The following is a 23,838-nucleotide window of genomic DNA, read 5'->3' as shown; positions in this document are numbered from 1 at the left end:
GCACGTGCTCAGCATCATATCCAGAGGTTGTCTTTGGGAAATAGATATATGAGTCCTGCCAGCATTGCTGCAGAGGTTGAAGGGTGGAGGGTCAGCGTGTTAGCACTCAGACCATACACCGCACACTGCATCAAATTGGTCTGCATGGCTGTCATCACAGAAGGAAGCCTCTTCTAAAGGTGATGCACAAGAAAGCCCGCAAACAGTTTACTGAAGACAAGCAGACTAAGGACATGGATTACTGGAACCATGTCCTGTGGTCTGATGAGACCAAGATAAACTTATTTGGTTCAGATGGTTCAGATGGTGTCAAACGTGTGTGGCGGCAACCAGGTGAGGAGTACAAAGACAAGTCTTGCCTACAGTCAAGCATGATATTGGGAGTGTCATAGTCTGGGGCTGCATGAGTGCTGCCGAAAAAGGGAAGCTACAGTTCATTGAGGGAACCATGAATGCCAATGTGTACTGTGACATACTAAAGCAGAGCTTGATCCCCCTCCCTTCGGAGACTGGGCTGCAGGGCAGAATTCCAACATAACGACCCAAAACACACCTCCAAGAAGACCACTGTCTTGCTAAAGAAGTTGAGGGTAAAGGGGATGGACTGGCCAAGCATGTCTCCAGACCTAAATTCTATTGAGCATCTGTGGGACATCCTCAAATGGAAGGTGAAGGAGCTCAAGGTCACTAACATCCACCAGCTCCGTTATGTCGTCATGGAGGAGTGGAAGAGGACTCCAGTGGAAACCTGTGAAGCTCTGGCGAACTCCATGCTCAAGAGGGTTCAGGCAGTGCTGGGAAATAATGGTGGCCACACAAAATATTGACACTTTGGGCCCAATTTGGAAATTGTCGCTTAGGGGTGTACCCACTTTTGTAGCTAGCAGTTTGTGTTGAGTTATTTTGAAGGGACAGCTTCAAAGTACACATGCCACATGAAAAGATCTAATAAAATATTTACAAAAAATATGAGGGGTGTACTCACTTTTGTGAGATACTGTATCTGTACACAGAGTTCAACCTTGGCTGTCTCCTGAGGAAGTGGGCATTGTCCCACGAAACGCATAGAGATTATAGCTCCTAAGTATTAGGAATCGAATTCTGTTGCAATTCTGTTTACATACCAATTATAGCAATATATATATGTACACTGTTGAGGTGTGTTTTATGATGATGCAACCAATACTGAACTTTGTTTTTATGTATTATAACATTTTGTATTTTTTTTTTTTTTTTTTTTTTTATTTTGTGAACTACTTTACTCGGCATCACTCAGCAAAGTCCTATGGGCAAAATTGTTCTTGATTTTACTGAATATTGGAGACTGAGGTCTGAGCACAGGTGACTTTTTCTCTATTTGTTTGTATCCAGTAGACTTTCTAGAGGACAATGTAGCCAGAGGTCCCCCTTTGTATCTTCATCCTACGTGCCTCTTCTCTTACAAACTTTCATAATGTTGTTCCCGCCTGGATTATTGGTTTGATAGCTTGTCATCTCTTTGTCCAGAATAAAAAGCCATTAGACCAGCATACGTGTGTTAACCAATGTTACAGGTATTATCACTTTGACAGAAGGTAGGTCATTCAGGCCATAAACCAACCCTCGTTCTGCATGATAGAAAGTGTCATAAACCGCATATTTTCATTGTTTTCAGAAACCTGAAAGTCTTCTCGTCTCATTATGAAACTAAGGATGCCTTCTTCATTGCTTTCCTTGGCTCGCAAATTTATAACGGCCTATACGTGTTTAGACTTTACAGTGAGTTCTGTTATTGTAGCATTCCTGACAAGAGTAGAAGCCATCGCTGCCTGTAACTGGTTCCAATACTAATAATGTTATACAAAGAGCTAATAGACAACTATTGTTATTTATCTTTATTCATGCTCCAGTTGTCGCTTTCAACTTTTACATCTTCCTGGTGCAAGTTTCTAGGTTATCACAATGGGTGTGAGAGGATAGCAGCAGCTATAAAATGCCAGCCTGCTGATTAGATTCTAGGTGTGATCTTATCGGTCCTGTATGTGCCACCTGACATAGCTTATTGCTGCACATAAGCACCTGGCTGAAATTCCCCACCCTTTCCTCCTTACTTACTGTTTCCGAACCCAATGATTAACACTAATATTATTCCGTATCATGGCAGTCACTTTTGAAAAATCATTGAATCATAACACGGAATACCTGAGTAATACATTTCTTATAGAGGTGTGACTGGCGCCATAGGCCTCCACAGTGTGATACCTGGCTAAAAGTATAACTCCACTTTTTTATATTAAATGGCAATATAGTAAAAAATAAGCTTATTTTATTGATATTAAAATCTCTCTTTTTTTGTTGTTAAAAATAACAAACATACCTGCTCTGTGTAGTGGTTTTGTACAGAGTAGTCCAGATCCTTCTCTTCTTGGGTTCCCCTTTGGCGCTCCTGGCCCTCCCGCCTTTTGAGTGCCCCTACAGCAAGCAGCTTGCTATGGGGGCACCCGAGCCGAGCTGCAGCCCTATGTGTCCATTTAGACTCAGAACCTCGGACTGGCCCAGCCCCCTCTCTGTCCTCATTGGCAGCAGCAGGAGCCAATGGCACTTCGCTGCTGTCTCAGCCAATGAGGAAGGAGAGTCCCTGACAGGCAATTCTCACATGCAAAATCGCTGAATCGAGATGGGGCTCAGGTAAGTATATGGGGCTGAGGGGGGCTGCTGCACACTGAACAACTTCTGCCTTTAAAACCACTTTATAGTGTTACTAAACCCAGGAGCCTGCATTCACTATATCTGGTATCTCACAGTACACAAAACATGGAGGTGCAATTATTTTAGTAAATATAAACTGCTAAATACCTTTTATCATCAGCAGTATAAAGCAGTCTTGTAACTTCTATCAGGATCTGGTTAAGGTATGTAATGATTTTTCTTTCTCCTCTGACTGTCCTATTAGGCTGCAGAACCCCTGATCCTCTGTCTGGACAGTGCTGATTGGCCGTGTGCTGATCACATGCACACTCCCAAGAAATAAAAAAAAAACTGTCTAGCAATGCACACCAAACTGAGCATGTGCAGCTTGCCCCCAAGGCTCTGTTCTATCAGCAAATAGATTGGGGACTGTGGAAGAAGGGGTGGATCAGAGAAGACAGGATCAAACAGCCTTTTTTACACAATATAAACAAAGCAAAGGAAAAAAAAATCTACATTAGTATAATAAATTCATAATCAAAAGGCATATATTAAAGCAATCAATTTATATTAATTTTAGGTAAGATATGTAAAATAAATTGAAATGCATGAAAATAAAAACTAGAAATAAAATTATTAATAATAAATAAAATGACATAAACATAACATAACATAAAATAAACCAAAATAACAGTAACCATAAATCAGATGGCAACTGGACCACCTATTCCTCATATTTGTTTACTCATAACTTTATCATAACAATTTCCAACACTTAAGATTACTTTTTTTGTTGACTCGCCCAAATGTTAATACCAAAAAAGGGAAGGGGAGAGGTGGGAATGGGGGGGGGGGGGGGGGCAGAAGAACAACCCCGATTTCGGTATGTCTGATCCTGGCTGATGGGCCACAACACCAATAACCATAGGAATGTCTAAACTAGTTATTAATATGACCAACACCTGATCATGGGAGAAACTACAATATCTGAGTACCTGACGACCTAGACTAAAGTGCTGATCTCCAGTTCATCGTTTAAGCCATTGAGAGACATTGTATTCAAAGTAAAAATCCAAAATGTCTCCTGCATGCACAAACAAGAAAACGCTTTCTCCCTCTGGGAGTAACATGGGTATGGGTTCAATGTCAAAAAGTTCCAAACCCTCTGTACTACCACCATGTACTTGTGTACTCCACAAAAATGCCAAGGGACACTATGCTTGTCCTTTTCCTCTTGAATAAATTGCCGATGTTTACCAAACCTAGTATGCATGGTTCGCACTGTCCTGCCTACATAAAAGTGACCACATGGGACACCTCAAATCATATATAACGAACTGGGTACTACAACAAATGAATTGTTTAATGTCAAATACCCATCAATCCTTCCTCCATAAAGGACTTTTTCCCATGACACATGAATTTACAGGCCCTTTACCTACTATCTGACCCTATCATGTTAAGAAACATAGGGATATCCTTGATCTCTTTGTGTTCATTTTTTAATGCGACTGAGTGTGATCATACTCTGTTATTTGCTCGCCTATAACCCAATTTTGGCCTTTCTGGAAGTACCCGACTAGGGGCAGGATCTTGCCCTAAAATGGCCCAATGTCTCTGAATTCCCTTTTTTATGGCCCAATGTTGGTCATTAAACTTAGTAATGAACAACATATCATCGGACCCTCCAATGGTTGTTTTGGACTTGCCTTTATTCCCCAACCCGTCCCCATATTGATCTATAACTTTCTGAATATGATCTCTTGAATACCCCTTTTCCAGAAATTTTTCGGTCAACAATTCTGCATGGGAAAGGTACTCCGCCGTATCAGTACAGATCCTCCATAATCGGAAGACCTAACTGTACGGTATGTTGTCCTTCCATTTTGGGATTTTTTTTTTTTTTTTAAACAAATAATAACAAGACAATACAGGTGCGATAACCCTTTTCACTGTACCCTATCCCTTTCCAGCCCTAACCCATCCTCGTTAGAATAGCAAAGTCTAATGGGGTGTGAGAGCATGACAGTGACTAGTACCAAAATGTAAGGATCATCCTCCCCATGCATGGGAATGATACATCAGAAACCATTTTAAACTTTAAAAGGAGGCACTGATGTTACTACCTTTGTTAGCCAGAAAACAATTTTTTTATGCAATCCTCTGATTATGGTTTCGCTTACTGCTTATTTAGGGATATTAGATTTACCAAAACTGAAAAATAAGAGGTCAAATCTAAACACTTACTGCAATCAGGAAGGCCCGTGCACTACATAGTTCAGGGGTGTCCAAACTTTTTTCAAAGAGGGCCAGATTTGATGAACTGAACATGCTCGAGGGCCAACCATTTTGCCTGACATTCTTTGAACCATTAAAATTTGGTCTAAGTGTGTTCGGCCGAGCACTAATACACGGCCCAACAAGAATTCTCATGCCTTTGTGGCTGTGTGTGGTGAAGAGATGAACTCAAGTGTATTATTTGGATACACCGTATTTTTTGGGGTATAACACGCACCTTCACTTTAAGAGGGAAGCTTCAAGAAATTTTTTTTTTAATTTTAAATAAAGAACTGAAGCAAAATAAGGGTCAGTGCCCATCTGCAGACCCACAATTGCCAGGAACGCAGCGCCCACCATTGCCAGGAATGCAGCGCCCACCATTGCTAGAAATGCAGCGCCCACCATTGCCAGGAATGTACCCACCATTGCCACGAATGCAGCCCCACCATTGCTAGAAATTCACTCACCATTGCCAGGAATGCAGCCCCACCATTGCTAGGAATGCAGCGCCCACCATTGCTAGGAATGCAGCGCCCACCATTGCTAGGAATGCAGCGCCCACCATTGCTAGGAATGCAGTGCCCACCATTGCTAGGAATGCAGTGCCCACCATTGCCAGGAATGTACCCACCATTGCCAGGAATGCAGCCCCACCATTGCTAGAAATTCACTCACCATTGCCAGGAATGCACCCACCACTGCTAGAAATTCACTCACCATTGCCAGGAATGCAGCCCCATCATTGCCAGGAATGCAGCCCCACCATTGCACGGAATGCAGCCCCACCATTGCACGGAATGCAGCCCCACCATTGCATGGAATGCAGCCCCACCATTGCACGGAATGCAGCCCCACCATTGCCCGGAATGCAGCCCCACCATTGCCAGGAATGCAGCCCCACCATTGCCGGGAATGCACCCACTATTGCCAGGAATGCAGCCCCACCATTGCCAGGAATGCAGCCCCACCATTGCCAGGAATGCAGCCCCACCATTGCCGGGAATGCACCCACCATTGCCGGGAATGCAGCCCCACCATTGCCAGGAATGCACCCACTATTGCCAGGAATGCAGCCCCACCATTGCCAGGAATGCACCCACTATTGCCAGGAATGCAGCCCCACCATTGCCGGGAATGCACCCACTATTGCCGGGATTGCAGCCACCATTGCCAGGAATGCAGCCACCATTGCCAGGAATTCACCCCCAACTGCTAGGAATGCAGCCACCATTGCCAGGAATTCACCCACAATTGCCAGGAATTCACCCACCATTGCCAGGAATGCAGCCACCATTGCCAGGAATTCACTCACCATTGCCAGGAATGCAGCCCCACAATTGCAATTGCCAGGAATGCAGCCACCATTACCATCAGTGCAGCCATGGAGGGCAGGACGAGCGCCAAAGACATCCTACAGGAGAATTTCCTGTTTACACAACGGCCCCTTTAAGAGAAAGTCCCGCCTCCTCTGATGGACAGAACAGTCGTCCAATGGCAGAGATGGGACTTCCTATTACAGCTGCCATGTACACAGGAAATTCTCAGCCTGTGTGCACGGCACACGTCCTGCCTCCTCCCTCCGAGGCAGCCGGACTATATATCTTTTGTGACCCCGGCGCTGGGAGATTGCCGGGGGCCACAAAAGATGTATATGTTTAAATAACCAGGCGGGCCGTTCAAAACCGGACCGCGGGCCGCGATTGGCCCGCGGGCCAGACTTTGGACATGCCTGACATAGTTGAAGGTAAATCCAAAGAAAATTGAACAAGAAAATTGTATAATGTATGACCAGCTGAAATTGGCTGTAAACCTTACATTTTATTTTTAAACAAAAATAACAAACATTTCTATACTTACTTACTCTGTGTAATAGTTTTGCAGAGAGCAGCCCGATCATCATCTTTTTCCTGGTTCCTCCTCTTCATCAGCCGCTTTTCATTGAGGCACCCGTGCAGGCTCGCTCCCGAGTCAGCCCTGCCCTCCGCTCCTGTGCCAAAGTTTTGTTTTTATTGACAGCAGTGGAAGCCAATGGCTCCTGCTGCTATCAGTCTGTCCAGTGAGGAGAGCAACAGCGGCTGCAGCCCTTGCGTTCATGCACATCAGTGGCTCGGATCGGGCTCAGGTAAGAAAAAAGGGGGGTCTGGGGGGAAAGCTGCAGCACAAAAGGTTTTTCACCTTATACACCCACTTTAAGAGTGCAACTTCCCCAACTTTAGGCCATAGAGCCACCCACTCTTCAGCCTCCTGCTCAGTAAAAGTGCCTTTACTGGCCACTGAAGTGCTCTTATTGGACAAGGGGACAGCAAGTTAAAAACTACAGGATGGGAGAGGGGTGGATACATGACCAATCACCCTGCACAAGTGGAGAGAGCACCAGTGACTGGTCTTGATTACAGGAAGCTTCTACACAGAGGCAACGTTTCACACTGGATTGCTGAACAGATCTGGAAGAAATATACAAAGCACATCAGGATTCAAGTAAGAACATGTTTGCTTCTGTATTTAGACAATAATTGGTTATCCCAGAGTTCAGCTTTAATTATTATCAGTTAACCGTTTATCTCGTTTCCTGTAGTAGGAAGCTAATATGCAGTCCAGCACTGTGAAAAATGTGGTGTTGGTGCTCATTCCTCCACTTCATTATTAAGACTGGCAGCAGAGTTTTTACAGATTGGGGACAGCTCCTAATAAATGAATAGAGCAGCACTTTGTTTTCCTGATTCAATCCTACTCATACAACATTCTAAATGGAATGCAGGTTTTGATTATGAATTCCTCCACATGTGCCGACTGTTAGCAAAATGTTCACAGAAAGGATTGTTTTATACCACGTCAAACACCAGGCCTGTGGGCGGAATCCTTCCCACCAGGCTTTGTGATGTTGCCCTTGCACCCAGTTTTGCAGCCACAACATGGCTGAATTCCACTCCACCACCTGCGGCTTTCACCTTCTGCTCCCGCTCCCCTCTGTAACTTGTAGACATGGAGGCCTTCTGGGTTTACAAGGGACAGCTTTGCTCTCAGTGGCTCCCGCGACTAACAGATTCCTGCATTCACTCACAGCGGGGACAGATCTCCAGAATCTGAGAGGGAGAACAATCTCCCTGCAAGGCGAGGCAGAGCTGCCTGCAAAGGGAGGTACTAAAGCCAGGTCAGGTAGGAAAGAAAGATGTAAGGAAGCTGTGGGTTTGCGCACTGTGCATAGCACATCCCTGAACCCTGCACTCTGTGCACAGCACACCCCTGAACTCTGCTCTCTGTATGCAGCACACCTCTAATCCCAGCTATCTGTACATAGCACACCCCTAAACCCTTCACTTTGTACACATCACACCCCTGAACTCTGTATGCAACACACTCCTAAACCCTGCTATCTGTGCATAGCACACCCCTAAACCCTGCACTCTGTACACAGCACACCCCTGAACTCTGTACGCAACACACTCCTAAACCCTGCTATCTGTGCATATTGCACCCCTAAACCATGCACCCTGTACACATAACACCCCTGAACTCTGCATTCTGTGCATACCACATGCCTGGTACTGCATTCTGTACATAGGGCTTCCACTGAAACGTGTGCTCTGTATATAACACACTCCTGAACTCTGCACTCTGTATATGCCGCACTCCTGAAGGCTGCATGTAGTCTAGTCTTGAACTCTGTATGCACTCCTGAACCCTGCACTCTGTACATAGTGCACCCCACATACAACTGGCGCTTTGAGGGCAGCCATACTGCTGATGAGGCCCATGAGGACATTGCGATTAAGACCCTTTTTTTATGCGATGGTGCCCTATAGCAGTGGTTCTCAACTTCAGTCCTCAAGTACCCCATACAGGCCATGTTTGCAGATTTTCATTTGCCTTGCACATGTGCTTTAAATCAGAGTCAATGGCTTGGTATTTTGGACAGCTGTTTTATCTAAGAGAAATTCCCAAAACATGGCCTGTTGGGGGTACTTGAGGACTAAGGTTGAGAACCACTGCCCTTTAAGACCAATTTTCATGCTAATATTGTTTAGCACAGCAGAAAAAAAATTGATTGTGCAATAAACTGTTGTTTATAACTTTTTTTCCCCCCAATTTTTTATTGCATGTTGGAACTGCAGGTATTATAAGATTTTGAATTGGGTGACCAGTAAATCTACGTATCCCATTGTCAATCTGGGCTACTTCTAATGCTGTATGGTGGTGGTTTTTGTCTCTCTGCAGTAGGATGGGTAGGGTCAGGTGGCCCTGCTGTGTTGGATGGTGACATTGGTCACTTAGAGGAGCATATGCTTGCATAGATCTGTTTTGCTGAACTGCTGACTACACTAGAGGAATTCAGGTTAGATCATCATAGTCACCCATTCACAGGAAGAGTGGCCATGATAGGGATTCAATCAGGATCATCAAGACATAGCAGGCTTGTTTTCTTTTTTTTATTTCCAATGGTTTACTGATGCAGACACCGTTCTTAACACGTTGAAATACTAATCTCATCTGGAATTGTAATTTAAAGGAATACAGTGCGATGTACTACTTTTGGCACCTTTCTATCATTTATGAGCTGGAGTATCCTTTTAAGACTGACGGTTACACAGCTGTAGTAGTAGTAACCAGATGTCAGCATAAACAGAATCAAGTGGATAATGACAGAACTTTAGACGGCTGCACTCAAATGCTAAAACAATGCTTTATTCAAATAATATTTAGGACACTGCAAATAAAATCACAACGAAAGATACTAACAGTTGACGCGTTTCGCACTAAGGCTAGTGCTTACTCATAGCTGGTACAGCTAAACAGAATCAACACATTAGCAAAGAGTTTCTGATCCTTGCACCTTACAGGCATACCCTGATTTTGCGAAACGTATCTACCTGCCACCACGAAGGTAAGTCCTGCACGCACACAGCTGCACAATGGAATAGCCACCAGAAGATCCATTAGTTGTAATTGTCTTGATTTTTCATTTAGCAGAGGCCAAAACTTTGCCAAGGAAACTGCTAGCTTTACATAATTCTAAACATTTACATTATAAACTAAACACACAGAGTGTTGGAATAGCAGCGTTGTCTGCTTTAAAGAAGTGTGGGGATAGATAATGTCAATAGAAAGCTTGCAGAGCCTGTTTTTATTGTCATACATTGATCTCTGGGCTTCCCTGTGTATTCTTAGCTGCAGGAAACCTTGATGCGTCGAGAGAAGGATCTGGACACTCTGAAGTTGGATGCAGAACTGCTGGAACAAGCCACGCAGGCCCGGATCGCTGAGAAAACTGCAGGTAACACAAAGCTTTTACGTGGATGAGACATGAGGTTGCACAAGTGACGTGGCTGACTTAGCTTTATTTGCTCAGGGAGGGGAAGGAATGACTTTCCTTTCCTGAACTTTTTGTTTGGCGGTTTGGAAGTGCTTGTATGGCTCTGCGATGAAGATCCTGGTACTGGTATTAGTGAGGACTCTACCTTCATTCAGGCTGATTTGGGCATTAAGCGTCTTGTTAGCACCATGTCAATCCAATCACAAAGAGCTTGTTTGTTTAGCTGGTCGGTCTTGAACAAACAGAGCAGCAGAGAGGAGGGAGAGCAAAGAAATAGCAGCTTGTATTGTGCACCAAGGATCTTACACATCACTTTCTGACTCTGTACCATTAGGGTGACACTCCAGGCAGAAAATAAATGAATGTTTCCTAGCTCCATGGAAATTCTTTATCTGTGTAGCCAGTGCTTGGCTCTGTTGATGTCTCTAAGGCTGGACATACCCTTCAGCCCCCAAAAAGTTTATTTAAAGGTTAAGCGAGTCCAGTAGGAAATTAGCAGCCGAACAGTAACTGCATCCTATAAGGCAGGGGTCTTCAAACTATGGCCCTCCAGTTGTTCAGGAACTACAATTCCCATCATGCCTAGTCATGTCAGAGTTTTACAATGCCTCATGGGATGTGTAGTTTTGCAACAGCTGGAGGGCCGTAGTTTGAGGATCCCCGTTATAAGGTGCACTCAGTTCGGCATTGCCATTGGGCTCATGGATGCCACCGGTGCTTAAATACAACAGCAGGCAGGGGGAAGTCCTCCATCCAGGCTATTAGTGTGGATGGGGGAATCCATTCATGGCTACATTTAGGCTATATGCCTTTTACTATCCCATTCTCTGATCTTCTGATCCCACACCGTATTTGTTTAGGTGTCTCAATGCTTCTAAACTCTTCTTGACCTTTTGTGTTTCATTGCATGTTATATGACATTATTATAGCTGCAAATAGGAGATTGTTTCAATCACCCCTGATCTACCTGTTCTTCCTATATAAACAGCTAGCACAGGCACTCCTACTGCCAGCTGGTTTTGAAATGTCAGCTGATGTGCCAGACATGATAGGAATTTATTTAATATGGTTTTAGGTACTTACATGTATAACTTCAGCGATTGTTGGTAGTAGACTTTAAAAAAAAAAAAAAAAAAAAAAAAAGCTTAATTCAGTTGCTCAATACAATCATTTATCGTAACAGCCTATATTTTCAACAATGACAGTCAGTGAGAGCGGCAAATTAAACTCAAATTGCTTTAAACAACATATATGTTAATATGAACTGAGCCTAAAATGGTACTGGCTAAAAAACAAATCTGGCCCCCATGCAGGTTTATGCCATAATGGGCTAGTATTCATAATATAGGCAAAGTAATACATAGTGTTCACTGCATACTTGCCCATTAGGACAAACTTACCTTTCAGATGAAGCCATGCAACCAGGGGTCCTCCATCTTCACCCGCTCTGCTTTCGGGGTTGGCAGGCTTTTTTTATGGCCAGGCCGCAATGCTGGAGTCACAAAAGCAGCAAGGCTTTCTGCATTCCACAACACACTGTGGGGTGGATTTACTAAAAACTGGAGAGTGGAAAATCTGGTGCAGCTGTGCATGGAAGCCAATCAGCTTCTAACGTCAGCTTGTTCAATTAAGTAAAAAACTTGGAGAGAAGGTAGGACCCTTATGGAGGGGGAGTCCCTGGATGGGTGAGGGTGTCTTCCGGAGGAGGACCCCTGAAGGATCAGACATAGTGCTAATGGCGGGCCGGGAGCTCATGGTTGAGTGCGCGTTGCAAGGGGGTTGCGCTGCCTCCGTGGACCCCATCTCAACCCAACCTCCCCTCCACCCGCCCACCCTCCCTTCCCACTCTTCCTTTGCCTTTTTCTATCACTCGTCTCTGCTTTAACTTTTTAATTCCCTCCCTTTCTCTATTGCGGATGTGGGCTTGGAGAGTCCGAGAGTGGATCCTTCACGCCCACGCCACTCTTTATCTATAATATTTTCAAAACCGGGGTGAGATTTGTGGTAGGGCTTAGTGTATCAGGCATACTTCTGGAGAATGACTTTGGCCTCTATGGCGTGGCGGAGGGGTACTCGTAACGTGAGGCTCTCCATTAGGGAGCAGAGGGGAGCATTGATTGGATACAGATGTTTCGGAGGATCCTCTTTATCTGCGCTGTAGGTCAATGTACCACCGATGATATATTGTATGTTTCACCTGTTACTACACTGGTTTATGTATGTTTGAACAGTATAATGTAACCATGGAATGTTGTGTGCCTTATCTCTCTGCCCTTTCAATAAAGAACAAAAATTGGAAAAAAAAAAAGAAAAAATCTGGAAGCTGATCAGATTTTGCACTCTGCAGTTTTAGTATATCAACCCCTGTGTGCCCTGATTGCATGACATCACTGTGCATGTGACAGTGGCGTCATTAGCAGAGGTGAATATCTCCTAAACAGTGCACTTTTAGGAGATATTCATTGTATCTACAAGTAACCCATATTGTAAGCTCACCTGTAGGTAGGTACAAGTTCATATACAGAGATTACTACCGCTTAAAGGTTTCTTGTAATTTACTGTTTGAAGCTTTTTTCTTTTTTAGCCCACTTAGGGGCCAATTTATAAGTCAACAGTGTGTCCTCACCAGGGCCATAGAAAGAAAAAAGAAATCTGTGGACCCATCTTTAAAGCACAGTAGTGCAGTATGCACTTTTCGCTTTGCTTTCTTTGGGATTTTGAAATAAATCCCATTCATTTTAATGAACAGGAAGTGCCAGGAATAGGATAGCAGTCCATTGACTTTGAGAGGCTTGCCTCCTATCACAGACTATTCTCTGCATTGTCCACCCCCCCTGATCAATAGAGAGCTGTAGTTGGGACCTAGGTGAGGTTGTGTCATTCTGCTGGAAGACGACTGCCGCTCTCACACAGTGCGTCCTTCAGCGCCGGGGAAAGGGCGTTTAGGGAGTCGCTGGAGACATTTAAAGACAACTTTTTATGTACCATCAGTTCATCTGTAAAAAGTCCCTTCAAAGTGTTACTAAACCCACAACAGTTAAATCAGTCTGTATATGCGGTAAAGCATGCTTGTTATACTCACTGTGGAACCTAAGGTTTAATCTTCTACATTGTGTAAAAAGGCTGTTTGATCCTGTCTACTCTGTTTCTCCCCTTCTTCCACAGTGCCCAAACCACCTCCTGATAGAACAGAGGTTAGAGGACAAGGTGCACATGCTCAGTTTGGTGTGTATTGCTAGAGAGTTTTTTTCTTGGGAGAGTGCATGTGATTAGCACAGGGCCAATCAACACTGTCCAGACAGAGGGTCAGGGATCCTGCAGCCTGATAGGACAGTCATAGCAAAATGAAAACTCCTCTTACGATCTTTAACCAGATACTGATAGAAGTCACAAGACTGCTCTAACTGCTGATTAAAAAAGGTATTTAGCAGTTTATATTTGATAAAACTATTGCATGTCCATATTCTGTGTACTGCAGGAGACCAGATATACTGAATGCAGGGTCCTGGGTTTAGTAACACTTTAACCACTTGACAAAAAAGTATGGGGCTTCACTGTGTCAGAAAATCAGGCACGGCGGTCCCATCCCTGTGTTACGTATACAAAAAACTCCCCCATAATGGGACTTTAAATGGACCGCCAATACCACCAAGATAGGAAATAAAACTTGTATTTTTTATTCATATAACAAAACTTAAAAAAAAATCTTTAACCACTTGAGGACCAGTCGACGCAGTTATACTGTGGCGGGTTGGTTCCCCTGGGTGAGCTGTTGTAGCTGTACGTCGGCTGCTTTAAGAGCTCATGCCTGGCGGCCGCAATGTCTGCCGTGCACCCACGATCGCTCCTGAGAGAGACAGAACAAAGGTCTGTCAATGTAAACAGACAGATCTCCATTCTGTCAGGGAAGAGGAGAGGGATCTGTTGTTCCTACTGCTTAGGAACAACGATCAGTCTCCTCCTCCAGGCAGTCCCATCCCCCCACAGTTAGAAACACTCCCTAGGACACACATTTAACCCCTTGATCACCCCCTAGTGTTAACCCCTCCCCTGTCAGTGACATTTATACAGTAATCAGTGGCTATTTTTTTAGCTCTGATCGCTGTATAAATGCCAATGGTCCCATAAAAGTGTTTGATCTGTCCGCTACAATGTCGCAGTCACGCTAAAAATTGCATATCCCCGCTATTACTAGTAAAAAAAAAAAAATAATACTAAAAATGCCAGAAATCTATCCCCTATTTTGTAGACGTTATAACTTTTGTGTAAACCAATCAATATACACTTATTGTGATTTACTTTACCAAAAATATGTAGAAGAATACGTGACTGCGCAATTATCAGTTACAGCGACGCAGTGCCGTATCGCAAAAAATGGTCTGGTGATTAAGGCTGCAAATCTTCTGGTCCTTAAGTGGTTAAGATTTTAGGAAGTATTACACTGCATCCTAGGACAAAAGTAGAGTGATAAATTCTTATTGCTGTTGCAACCCCAAATAATTCCTGCCCACTACTCATCAATACAGGGCTGTTCACATTCCTACTGGCCAGTAACGCAGCCCACCACAGTGATGGTCCAGTATAAATGTGTGAGGAGGTCTGGAGCTAGCAGCAACCTCCAACATTACCTGAAAGTATCAGAGCTGTCCCTATCAGATCGACATGGCATTCCAGTTCTTTATTGAATACAAGCTCAATTATTACATTATTGTGCTTTCTGTTGTCCAAATGCTCCCGGAGCTGCGCATTGTATATGGCGCTGCATCTGTTAGAAATGACCAGATCTAGAATGCTTTCCAGCTAGTTGGTTTAGTTGCCACTTGTTGAAAATAAATGTGAACCTTCCCCTTGGAAAACAACCCATTCGTTTTAAAATAGAAATGCAAGTTAGAACATTTGTGCATAGATATAATGTTTTTATATAAATACCTTTTGTTTGCCCCCCCCCCCCCCTTTTTTTTTATATAAGTGATCACATAACCTCTGTTCTTAGCTGCATAAGAACTGGGGGGAGGAGAAACAGCAGGACACGGAACTTCTCAGTGAATGGTTGTGCAGGTATGGTGTCATCACAAATCTGATCATTGGATTAACTCCCAGCACAGCCAGAAAACTGACCATGGTGTGTTCTCCTGCTTAGTGTGGCCAGTTTTTAATAGTAAAGCAGAGGCAGGAACTCCAGGGATTTCACTCAAAGGAAGCAATACAAAGAGAATAGGATGCTTTTTCATACAAGTACAGTATATGGTACAGCAGGCACATAAAAGGAATTTGAAATGTTGGGTTTGGATAATTTTTAATATGTAACTGGATATGCCTGTTTCTAAAACACTAGATTAATTGTCTGGTCTGTTTTTAAGCACCCTTGTCTGTTCTGTTTTTTAGTGGCATTGTCTGGTCTGTTTTCTGGTGCCCTTGTCTGGTCTGTTTTCTGGTGCCCTTGTCTGGTCTGTTTTTTGGTGCCATTGTCTAGTCTGTTTTCTGGTGCCCTTGTCTGTTCTGTATTCTGGTGCCATTGTCTAGTCTGTTTTCTGGTGCCCCTTTCTGTTCTGTTTTCTGGTGCCATTGTCTAGTCTGTTTTCTGGTGTCCTTTTCTGGTCTGTTTTCTGGTGCCACTGTCTGGTCTGTTTTCTGATGCCACTGTCTGGTCTGTTTTCTGGTGCCACTGTCTGGTCTGTTTTCTGGTGCCACTGTCTGGTCTGTTTTCTGGTGCCACTGTCTGGTCTGTTTTTTAGTGCCATTGTCTCGTCTGTTTTCTGGAGTTCAGTGTTAAATATACCATCAAAAGTATATTTTTATATTTGTTTAATAAGTGCAAAAGATTCCTGTTGATCCTACCAGAAATCCATTGTGTTTGTGAGCTCCTGTGCTGCACTGAAATTTCTAGCAGCGTTATGAGCCCTGTCTAGTATTCTTTGTGAACTACAGAACCTCTCCTCCATATGCTATGGAGATGAGGATGAAAGGGGAAGGTGTTCTGTAGTCCTAACATACCCAAAGTATATAATATAATCCCTGGAGTTCATATTGCCTACATTACTACAATCGGTCTTCATGTATAATTTGTTCAGAACAATGTATTTATACACCTTGACAAAAGGTGACAAAGAGTAAATGACATTCATTCGGTGTGTTAATAAACACATCCATACTACAGACAAAGTACATTGATGTGAACTGGGCCTCCAGAACTCCACATCCTAAGAAAACAAAGTAGCGTTGACCAGAAAACGCTCATGGTTTAACCACTTTCCACATTTTCTGTTTTTTCCAAGACGCAAGAAAAGCTTAACAAAATAATCACATTGAAATCAGCAAGCAGTGTGTATTCATTTTCTACTATAAATTGATTTTAATCCACAGATTAGACCTTCCTAAAACATCTGGCTTGATGAGGAATCCACATAGAGGTTCTGTGTGTTAGCCTGGGGAAGAGGCAGGTAAACGCAGAGAAATGAGATCATTTTACATACATCCCATCAATGTACATAGACTAACATGGAGACAAGTGCAGACCTGTGGGGCCGATTTCTGCTTCACTAGAAAATACATATTCTACAAAATTCATCTTTTATGATATTTAGAAACATTTTGGTTTTTCTACCTGAAAGTAGCAAATGTATGAATATATGATTTGTAGTATTTTTTATTTTTTTTGTTTAAAGCTGAACTATAGGCAGATATAAAAGACACAGATGAATGCGGCTCTGAATATGTTCATACATCATTGCGGTACTTTTCTTTTTATGTAAACAGCACTTGAATTTGACAAGCCTCTTGCAGTCCCCTCTAAAACATAGCTCAGACTGGGAGAGGGAGGGGCATTACTGGGGACCAGTCAGTTGTGCTGCAATGCTCATTTGCTAGAAAGGGACAAGCTGATAGGAAAAAAGAGCAAGAGATGAGCTAATCCGTATAATGCTTCTCCATTCACAGTGCACTCACAGGCTGGGGAACACCCAAGACTTGAAATTGAACTTACCTGCACCTGAGAAAAGTCAGGTCCCCTGCCCTGCCAGGCAGGCCTTTACTATGCGCCAGTCCTGTGTAAATCTCAGAAATGGATGGACAGAGATACACATCCTTTGGCAGATAGAACTGCTCCCTTATATGCATTTTATTTGTATATTTAATTGTGTTGAGTTCAGCCTTAAAGTCACCCTCTATTCACTATATCTGGTCTCCCACAGTATACGGAACATGGAAATGCAATAGTTTTAGTAAATATAAACTGCTAAATACCTTTTCTCATCAGTATATAGCGGTCTTATGACTTCTGTCAGTGTCTGATTAAAGCTTGTACGAGGAGTTGTCATTCTACTCTCACTGTCCTATGAAGCTGCAGCCCCCCCCATGCTGATTGGCCCTGAGCTGATCACATGCGCTCTCTCAAGAAAAAAACTAATTCTCTAGCAATACACACCAAACTGAGCATGTGCAGCTAGCCTCTGTTCTATAAGGAGATATTTTGGGGACTCTGGAAGAAGGGGAGAAACAGAGAAGACAGGATCAAACAGCCTTTTTACACAATGAAGAAGATTAACCCCTTAGGTTCCACAGTAGGTTTAACCACTTGCCGACCGGGCCATAGCCGAAAGATGGCTACAGCATGTAGCAGCCATTTACCACTTGATCGCTCCGTCAAATGATGGAGTGATCACTTGTAAACAAAACGGCGTCATGTCATGACGCCAGTTCCTCCCTCCCCCTCTCTGTACCGATCTGTACAGTGCAAGGGGAGAGGGGGAGAGATCTTTTTAGCAGCGCTGTGGGCTGGATCTGTAGTGCCCACAGCGCTGCTCTGTGCCCATACTGTGCAATACTCTGCAATGCTTTACCAATACTCACCAGTACTCTGCAGTAAATTTTAACAGAAACAAAGATTGTTTTATTTTATTTTTTTACCGAATTTTCAGTCTTTTTTGATTTATAGCGCAAAATATAAAAAATTTAATCACCAGCAGTGATTAAATACCACCAAAAGAAAGCTCTATTTGTATGGAAAAAAAGGACAGCAATTTCATATGGGTACAGTGTTGCATGACTGAGTAATTGTCATTCAAAGCGTGAGAGCGCTGAAAGCTGAAAATTGGTCTGGTCAGGAAGGGGGTTTAAGTGCCCAGTTGGCAAGTGTTTAACAAGCATGCTTTGCAAATACAGACTGATTTTACTGTTGTGGGTTTAGTAGCACTTTAACCAGTTGCCAACCACCTTACGCTGATATACGTTGGCACAATGGCAGTAGTGGGCAAATTGGTGAACCTGAACATCCCCTTTAAGAGTCGGGGATAGCACGCCCTCACACACCACCGGAGGCATGTGCACGCCGCGTACATCGTGAAGGTGCCCGTGGGACCGGCGGACACGGAGTTACGGAGTCTCAGAACAGGGAAGTGCCTATGTAAACAAGGAATTTCCCCGTTCTGGCTTGTGTCATGACAGAGATCACTTCTCTCTGTCATCGAGAGCAGTGATCGCTGTCATGTGACTTGAAGTCCATCCCCCCACAGTTAGAATCACTCCCTAGGACACACTTAACCCCTTGATTGCCCCCTAGTGGTTAACCCCTTCACTGCCAATGTCATTTACACAGTAATCAGTGCATTTTTATAGCACTGATGACATGACAGTGGTCCCAAAATAGTGCAAAAAATGTCCGAGGTGTCCGCGATAATGTCGCAGTACCAATAAAAAATGCAGATCGCCACCATTACTAGTAAAAAAAAAAAATGAATAATAAAAATGCCATAAACTAGCTCCTATTTTGTAGACGCTATAACTTTTGTGCAAACTATATGTGCATACGCTTATTGCGATTATTTATTTATTTTACCAAAAATATGTAGAATACATATCGGCCTAAACTGAGCAGAAAAAAAATGTTTATATATATATATATATATATATATATATATATATATATATTTTAGAAATTATAGCAAAAAAAAATTGTTTTTTTCAACATTGTCACTCCTGTTTTGTTTATACCGCAAAAAAAATAAAAACCACAGAGGTGATCAAATACCACCAAAAGAAAGCTCTATTTGTGGGGGGGGGGACGTCAATTGTGTTTGGGTTCAACGTCGCATGATTGCGCAATTGTCATTTAAAGCAACGCAGTGCCGAATCGCAAAAAGGGGGCCTGGTCAGGAAGGGGGTAAAATCTTCCGGGGCTGAATCGGTTAAAGGACCAATTGACTCAAATGTGAGTTGCCCTTGTCTGCATTCACTCCAGCTCTAGGACATCAGTTATGAACTAGTGACCAAACCTGAACTGCTGTTTCAATTTTTTTATCTCTCATACTTTCCAGTAAATACTGAAATATTGACCTCATGTGAACTGACCTTTTATAAACTCAGGCAGGCATTTGCCAAAGTATATTTAGCAGCATGAAGGCATTTCCTGATGTAAAAAGGATTTGTGATGTCATAAGCACTAAGCCCCACCTTTAGTTTGGATCAATGATGTGTGTCTATAGCAACTAATTAGAATGTTGGTTTCTTATATGAATTTAATGAAAGATAAATTCTGCCCATTTGCTATTTGTATTGCATTTTACCTTACAGAATACATTTGATCGGGTGAAAATACAATTACGCACCTCTGCAGAGGAAAAATCCCCCCTGGCCATTGGTATGGAAGAATTTCCCTTTGATCCCCAGTATTGTGCTGGGTGAGTGCCATTCCTATGAATAGCCAACCTCTGTGAGCTACAGAACACCTGCACCTCTCCTCATCTTCATACTATAGGGGAAGGTGTTTTCTAGTGCACAAAGCTAGCTGATAACTGTTAAATGATAGAAGTCAGTGCAGGCAGAAAGCACGGGGAAGTCAGCTCACAATATTCCTGGCAGATATGGTATTTTTTGCACTTATTAAACAGAAATATCAAAATACTTTCAATTAACAGAACAAAGGGGAGCACAAAAGAAGTTCAATGCTGGGGTTTCCATACACTTTAAAGGAAGTTGCGTAAAATCAATGTGAAATCATTACACATTCACATTGTTGTTTTTTCACCATCCATCATGTTTTAATTATCCTCTGTATGTGTGTGTGTGCGTTATATATATACAGTATCTCACAAAAGTGAGTACACCCCTCACATTTTTGTAAATATTTTATTCTAACTTTTCATGTGACAACACTGAAGAAATGACACTTTGCTACAATGTAAAGTAGTGAGTGCACAGCTTGTATAATAGTGTCAATTTGCTGTCCCCTCAAAATAACTCAACACACAGCCATTAATGTCTAAACCGATGGCAACAAAAGTGAGTATACCCTTAAGTGAATATGTCCAAATTGGGCTCAATTAGCCATTTTCTCTCCCCGGTGTCATGTGACTCATTAGTATTACAGGGTCTCAGGTGTGAATGGGGAGCAGGTGTGTTAAATTTAGTGTTATCGCTCTCACACTCTCATACTGGTCACTGGAAGTTCAACATGGCACCTCATGACAAAGAACTCTGAGGATCTGAAAAAAAAGAATTGTTGCTCCGCATAAAGATGGCCTAGGCTATAAGAAGATTGCCAAGACCCTGAAACTGAGCGGCAGCATGGTGGTCAAGACCATACAGCGGTTTAAGAGAATAGGTTCCACTCAGAGCATGCCTCGCCATGCTCGACCAAAGAAGTTGAGTGCACGTGCTCAGCGTCCTAGAGGTTGTCTTTGGGAAAAATACGTATGAATCCTGTCAGCATTGCTGCAGAGGTTGAAGGGGTGGGGCGGTCAGCCTGTCAGTGCTCAGAGCATATGCCGCACACTGCATCAAATTGGTCTGCATGGCTGTCATCCCAGAAGGAAGCCTCTTCTTAAGATGGTGCACAAGAAAGCCTGCAGTTTGCTGAAGACAAGCGGACTAAGGACATGGATTACTGGAACCATGTCCTGTGGTCTGATGAGACCAAGATAAACTCGTTTGGTTCAGATGGTGTCAAGCGTGTGTGGTGGCAACCAGATGAGGAGTACAAAGACAAGTTTGTCTTGCCTACAGTCAAGCATGGTGGTGGGAGTGTCATGGTCTGGGGCTGCATGAGTGCTGCCGGCACTGGGGAGCTACAGTTCATTGAGGAACCATGAATGCCAACATGTACTGGGACATACTGAAGCAGAGCATGATCTTCCAACATACCGAACCCCAAATACACCTCCAAGACGACCACTGCCTTGCTCAAGGGTAAAGGTGATGGACTGGCCAAGCATGTCTCCAGACCTAAACCCTATTGAGCATCTGTGGGGTATCCTCAAACAAAAGGTAGAGGAGCTCACTACCATCTCTAACATCCACCAGCTCCGTGATGTCGTCATGGAGGAGTGAAAGAGGACTCCAGTGACAACCTGTGAAGCTCTGGTGAACTTCATGCCCAAGAGTTAAGGGTTAAGGCAGTGCTGGAAAATAATGGTGGCCACACAAAATATTGACAAATTTAACACACCTGCTCCCCATTCACACCTGAGACCTTGTAACACCAACGAGTCACATGACACTGGGGAGAGAAAATGGCTAACTGGGCCCAATTTGGAAATTTTCACTTAAGGGTGTACTCACTTTTGTTGCCAGCGGTATAGACATTAATGGCTGTGTGTTGAGTTATTTTGAGGGGACAGCAAATTTACACAATACAATGTTATACAAGCTGTATACTCACTACTTTACATTGTAGCAAAGTGTAATTTCTTCAGTGTTGTCACATGAAAAGATATAATAAAATATTTACAAAGATGTAAGGGGTGTACTCACTTTTGTGAGATTCTGTGTATATATATATATATATATATATATATATATATATATATATATAGTACCATGTTGAAAACCGTCACGGTGAACACAGATTTGATGTTGCTAGGAGATGATCCTTCTGGTTTCCTCACTAGGAGCAAAGACTGCTCCAAAAATTCAGTTTTCATAAAACGAAGTACCGGAGTACCTGGCAGAACTTATTCTTACCTGAGGCTGAAGATTCTCAAACAGACTGTGCTGTACTGTGTCAATAGTGTTACTACAATCAGAAACTCAATAATGATCCCATACTGTTCTTCCACTACCTACAAACTCCCCTTAGATATATATTTTCATCATTATTTATTCTGCATATCTACACCCAGTAAGGTCATTCCCTGCAAGAAAATTTGAAAAACTGAAACATAAAAGAATGAAATCCATATTTATATAGATATTGTATGTAGGAAACATTTTTCATAGATTCAATTAAAGCCTTTGTTACCCCAACATTTCAGATTCCTGACATGTGCCTGCTGTACCATGTACTTGTATGAGAAAGTATCCTGTTCTCTTTGTATTGCTTCCTTTGTGTGAAATCCATGGTTTTCCTGCCAGTCTCTCTGGTTTCCTATTAAAAACTGACCACACTAAGCAGGAAAGCACACCATTGTCAGTTTAGCTATGCTGTAAATTCAGTACGCTCTACTTCAATGATCAGACATGTCCTGCTGCCATGCCCCGCTGCACAGCCATTTACTGGGAAGCTCAGTGTGCTGCTGCTGCTTCTCCTCCCCCCAGCTGTAATGCAGTTGAGAACAGAGAATGTGATCACTTATACAAAAGAGATGAAAAAATATTTATACTGTTTTTTTTTTTTATATCTATACACAAATGTTTTGTCTTTCATTTCTATTTCAAACTGAATGAATATATTAATTTTTTACAATCACTTTAAGCATCAAAACAGACCTATTTAGAAACTCAGCATTTACCTGTCTGACAAAACTTTATTAGCACAGTTAATGTGACAGCAGTACCAGTAAAAAAAAAATCTATCTTGAGTGTGGAATTCCCGATTAAAGAGGAAGTAAACCCTGATGGTTTTACTTCCTCTTTGTCTCCCTGCAAAGGTAAAGCATAATGGGCTACTATGCATCGCATAGTAGCCCATTATGTGTCACTAACCTGACACAGGAGCCAGTGATGTCGCCGCTGTCCCCGTAGCATGGAGCGTCCATCTTCTTCCGGGTATCGCTGCTCTGGCCACTCACAGCGCTGGAACAGCAATGACGTCACTCCAGTGCATGCGCACAGGAGCCGCCACTAACTGCATATTGCCGTTAGCAGCAGCATGCCCAGTGCGCCTGCGCGGCCGCTGTCTATGGCGCATGTTCCATAGACAACGGTGCCTGTCTTTTTGTAAATATCTCCTAAACCGTGTAGGTTTAGGAGATATTTCTTGGACCTACGGGTAAGCCTTAATCTAGGCTTACCTGTAGGTCACAGTGGTTTACAACCACTTTAAGAGCAGCAGATCAATTCCACACATCTGTGCCTAGGCAACCTCTGTTCTTCCAGTGGCATAGGTGATTGTCAGGGCTTTGACATCATCACCCACTACTTCCTGTGATCACCAGACTACAATTATGGTGTCATTAGGGAGAGCTGGCAGAGTCGCGGGAATGGGCGACAAGATGAACCTAGGAAAGAGAGTAGCTATCAAATGCATTGATGTATCTGATGTTTCTAATGCTGTTTGAATGATAAGGTTGTCAAAGTCTAGGTCAACTTTAAAATGAAAGTGACTGTTTCCATGTGCAAAACCAGTAAACGTTTTGTACCTTTGTTAT

General features: G+C 43.0%; 1 protein-coding gene across 5 annotated transcripts in view; it reads left to right on the top strand.

Annotated features, from left to right (window-relative positions):
* Positions 1–23,838, top strand: part of MIPOL1 (mirror-image polydactyly 1) — a 693,631-nt gene that overhangs the window by 265,804 nt on the left and 403,989 nt on the right. For all 5 annotated transcript variants that reach the window (XM_077464676.1, XM_077464680.1, XM_077464677.1 and 2 more), the window contains one exon: positions 10,114–10,219. In XM_077464676.1, the coding sequence (XP_077320802.1) occupies positions 10,114–10,219 (106 nt within the window). The remainder of the gene's footprint in view (positions 1–10,113; positions 10,220–23,838) is intronic.

This window comes from Lithobates pipiens, unplaced genomic scaffold (assembly GCF_037356315.1).
Source record: "Lithobates pipiens isolate NorthernLeopardFrog02 unplaced genomic scaffold, aLitPip1_a1.2 Scaffold_30, whole genome shotgun sequence".
Lineage (NCBI taxonomy): Eukaryota > Metazoa > Chordata > Amphibia > Anura > Ranidae > Lithobates > Lithobates pipiens.
The sequence above is the reverse complement of the archived record's forward strand: the minus strand, read 5'-3'. Positions and strand labels throughout refer to the sequence as shown.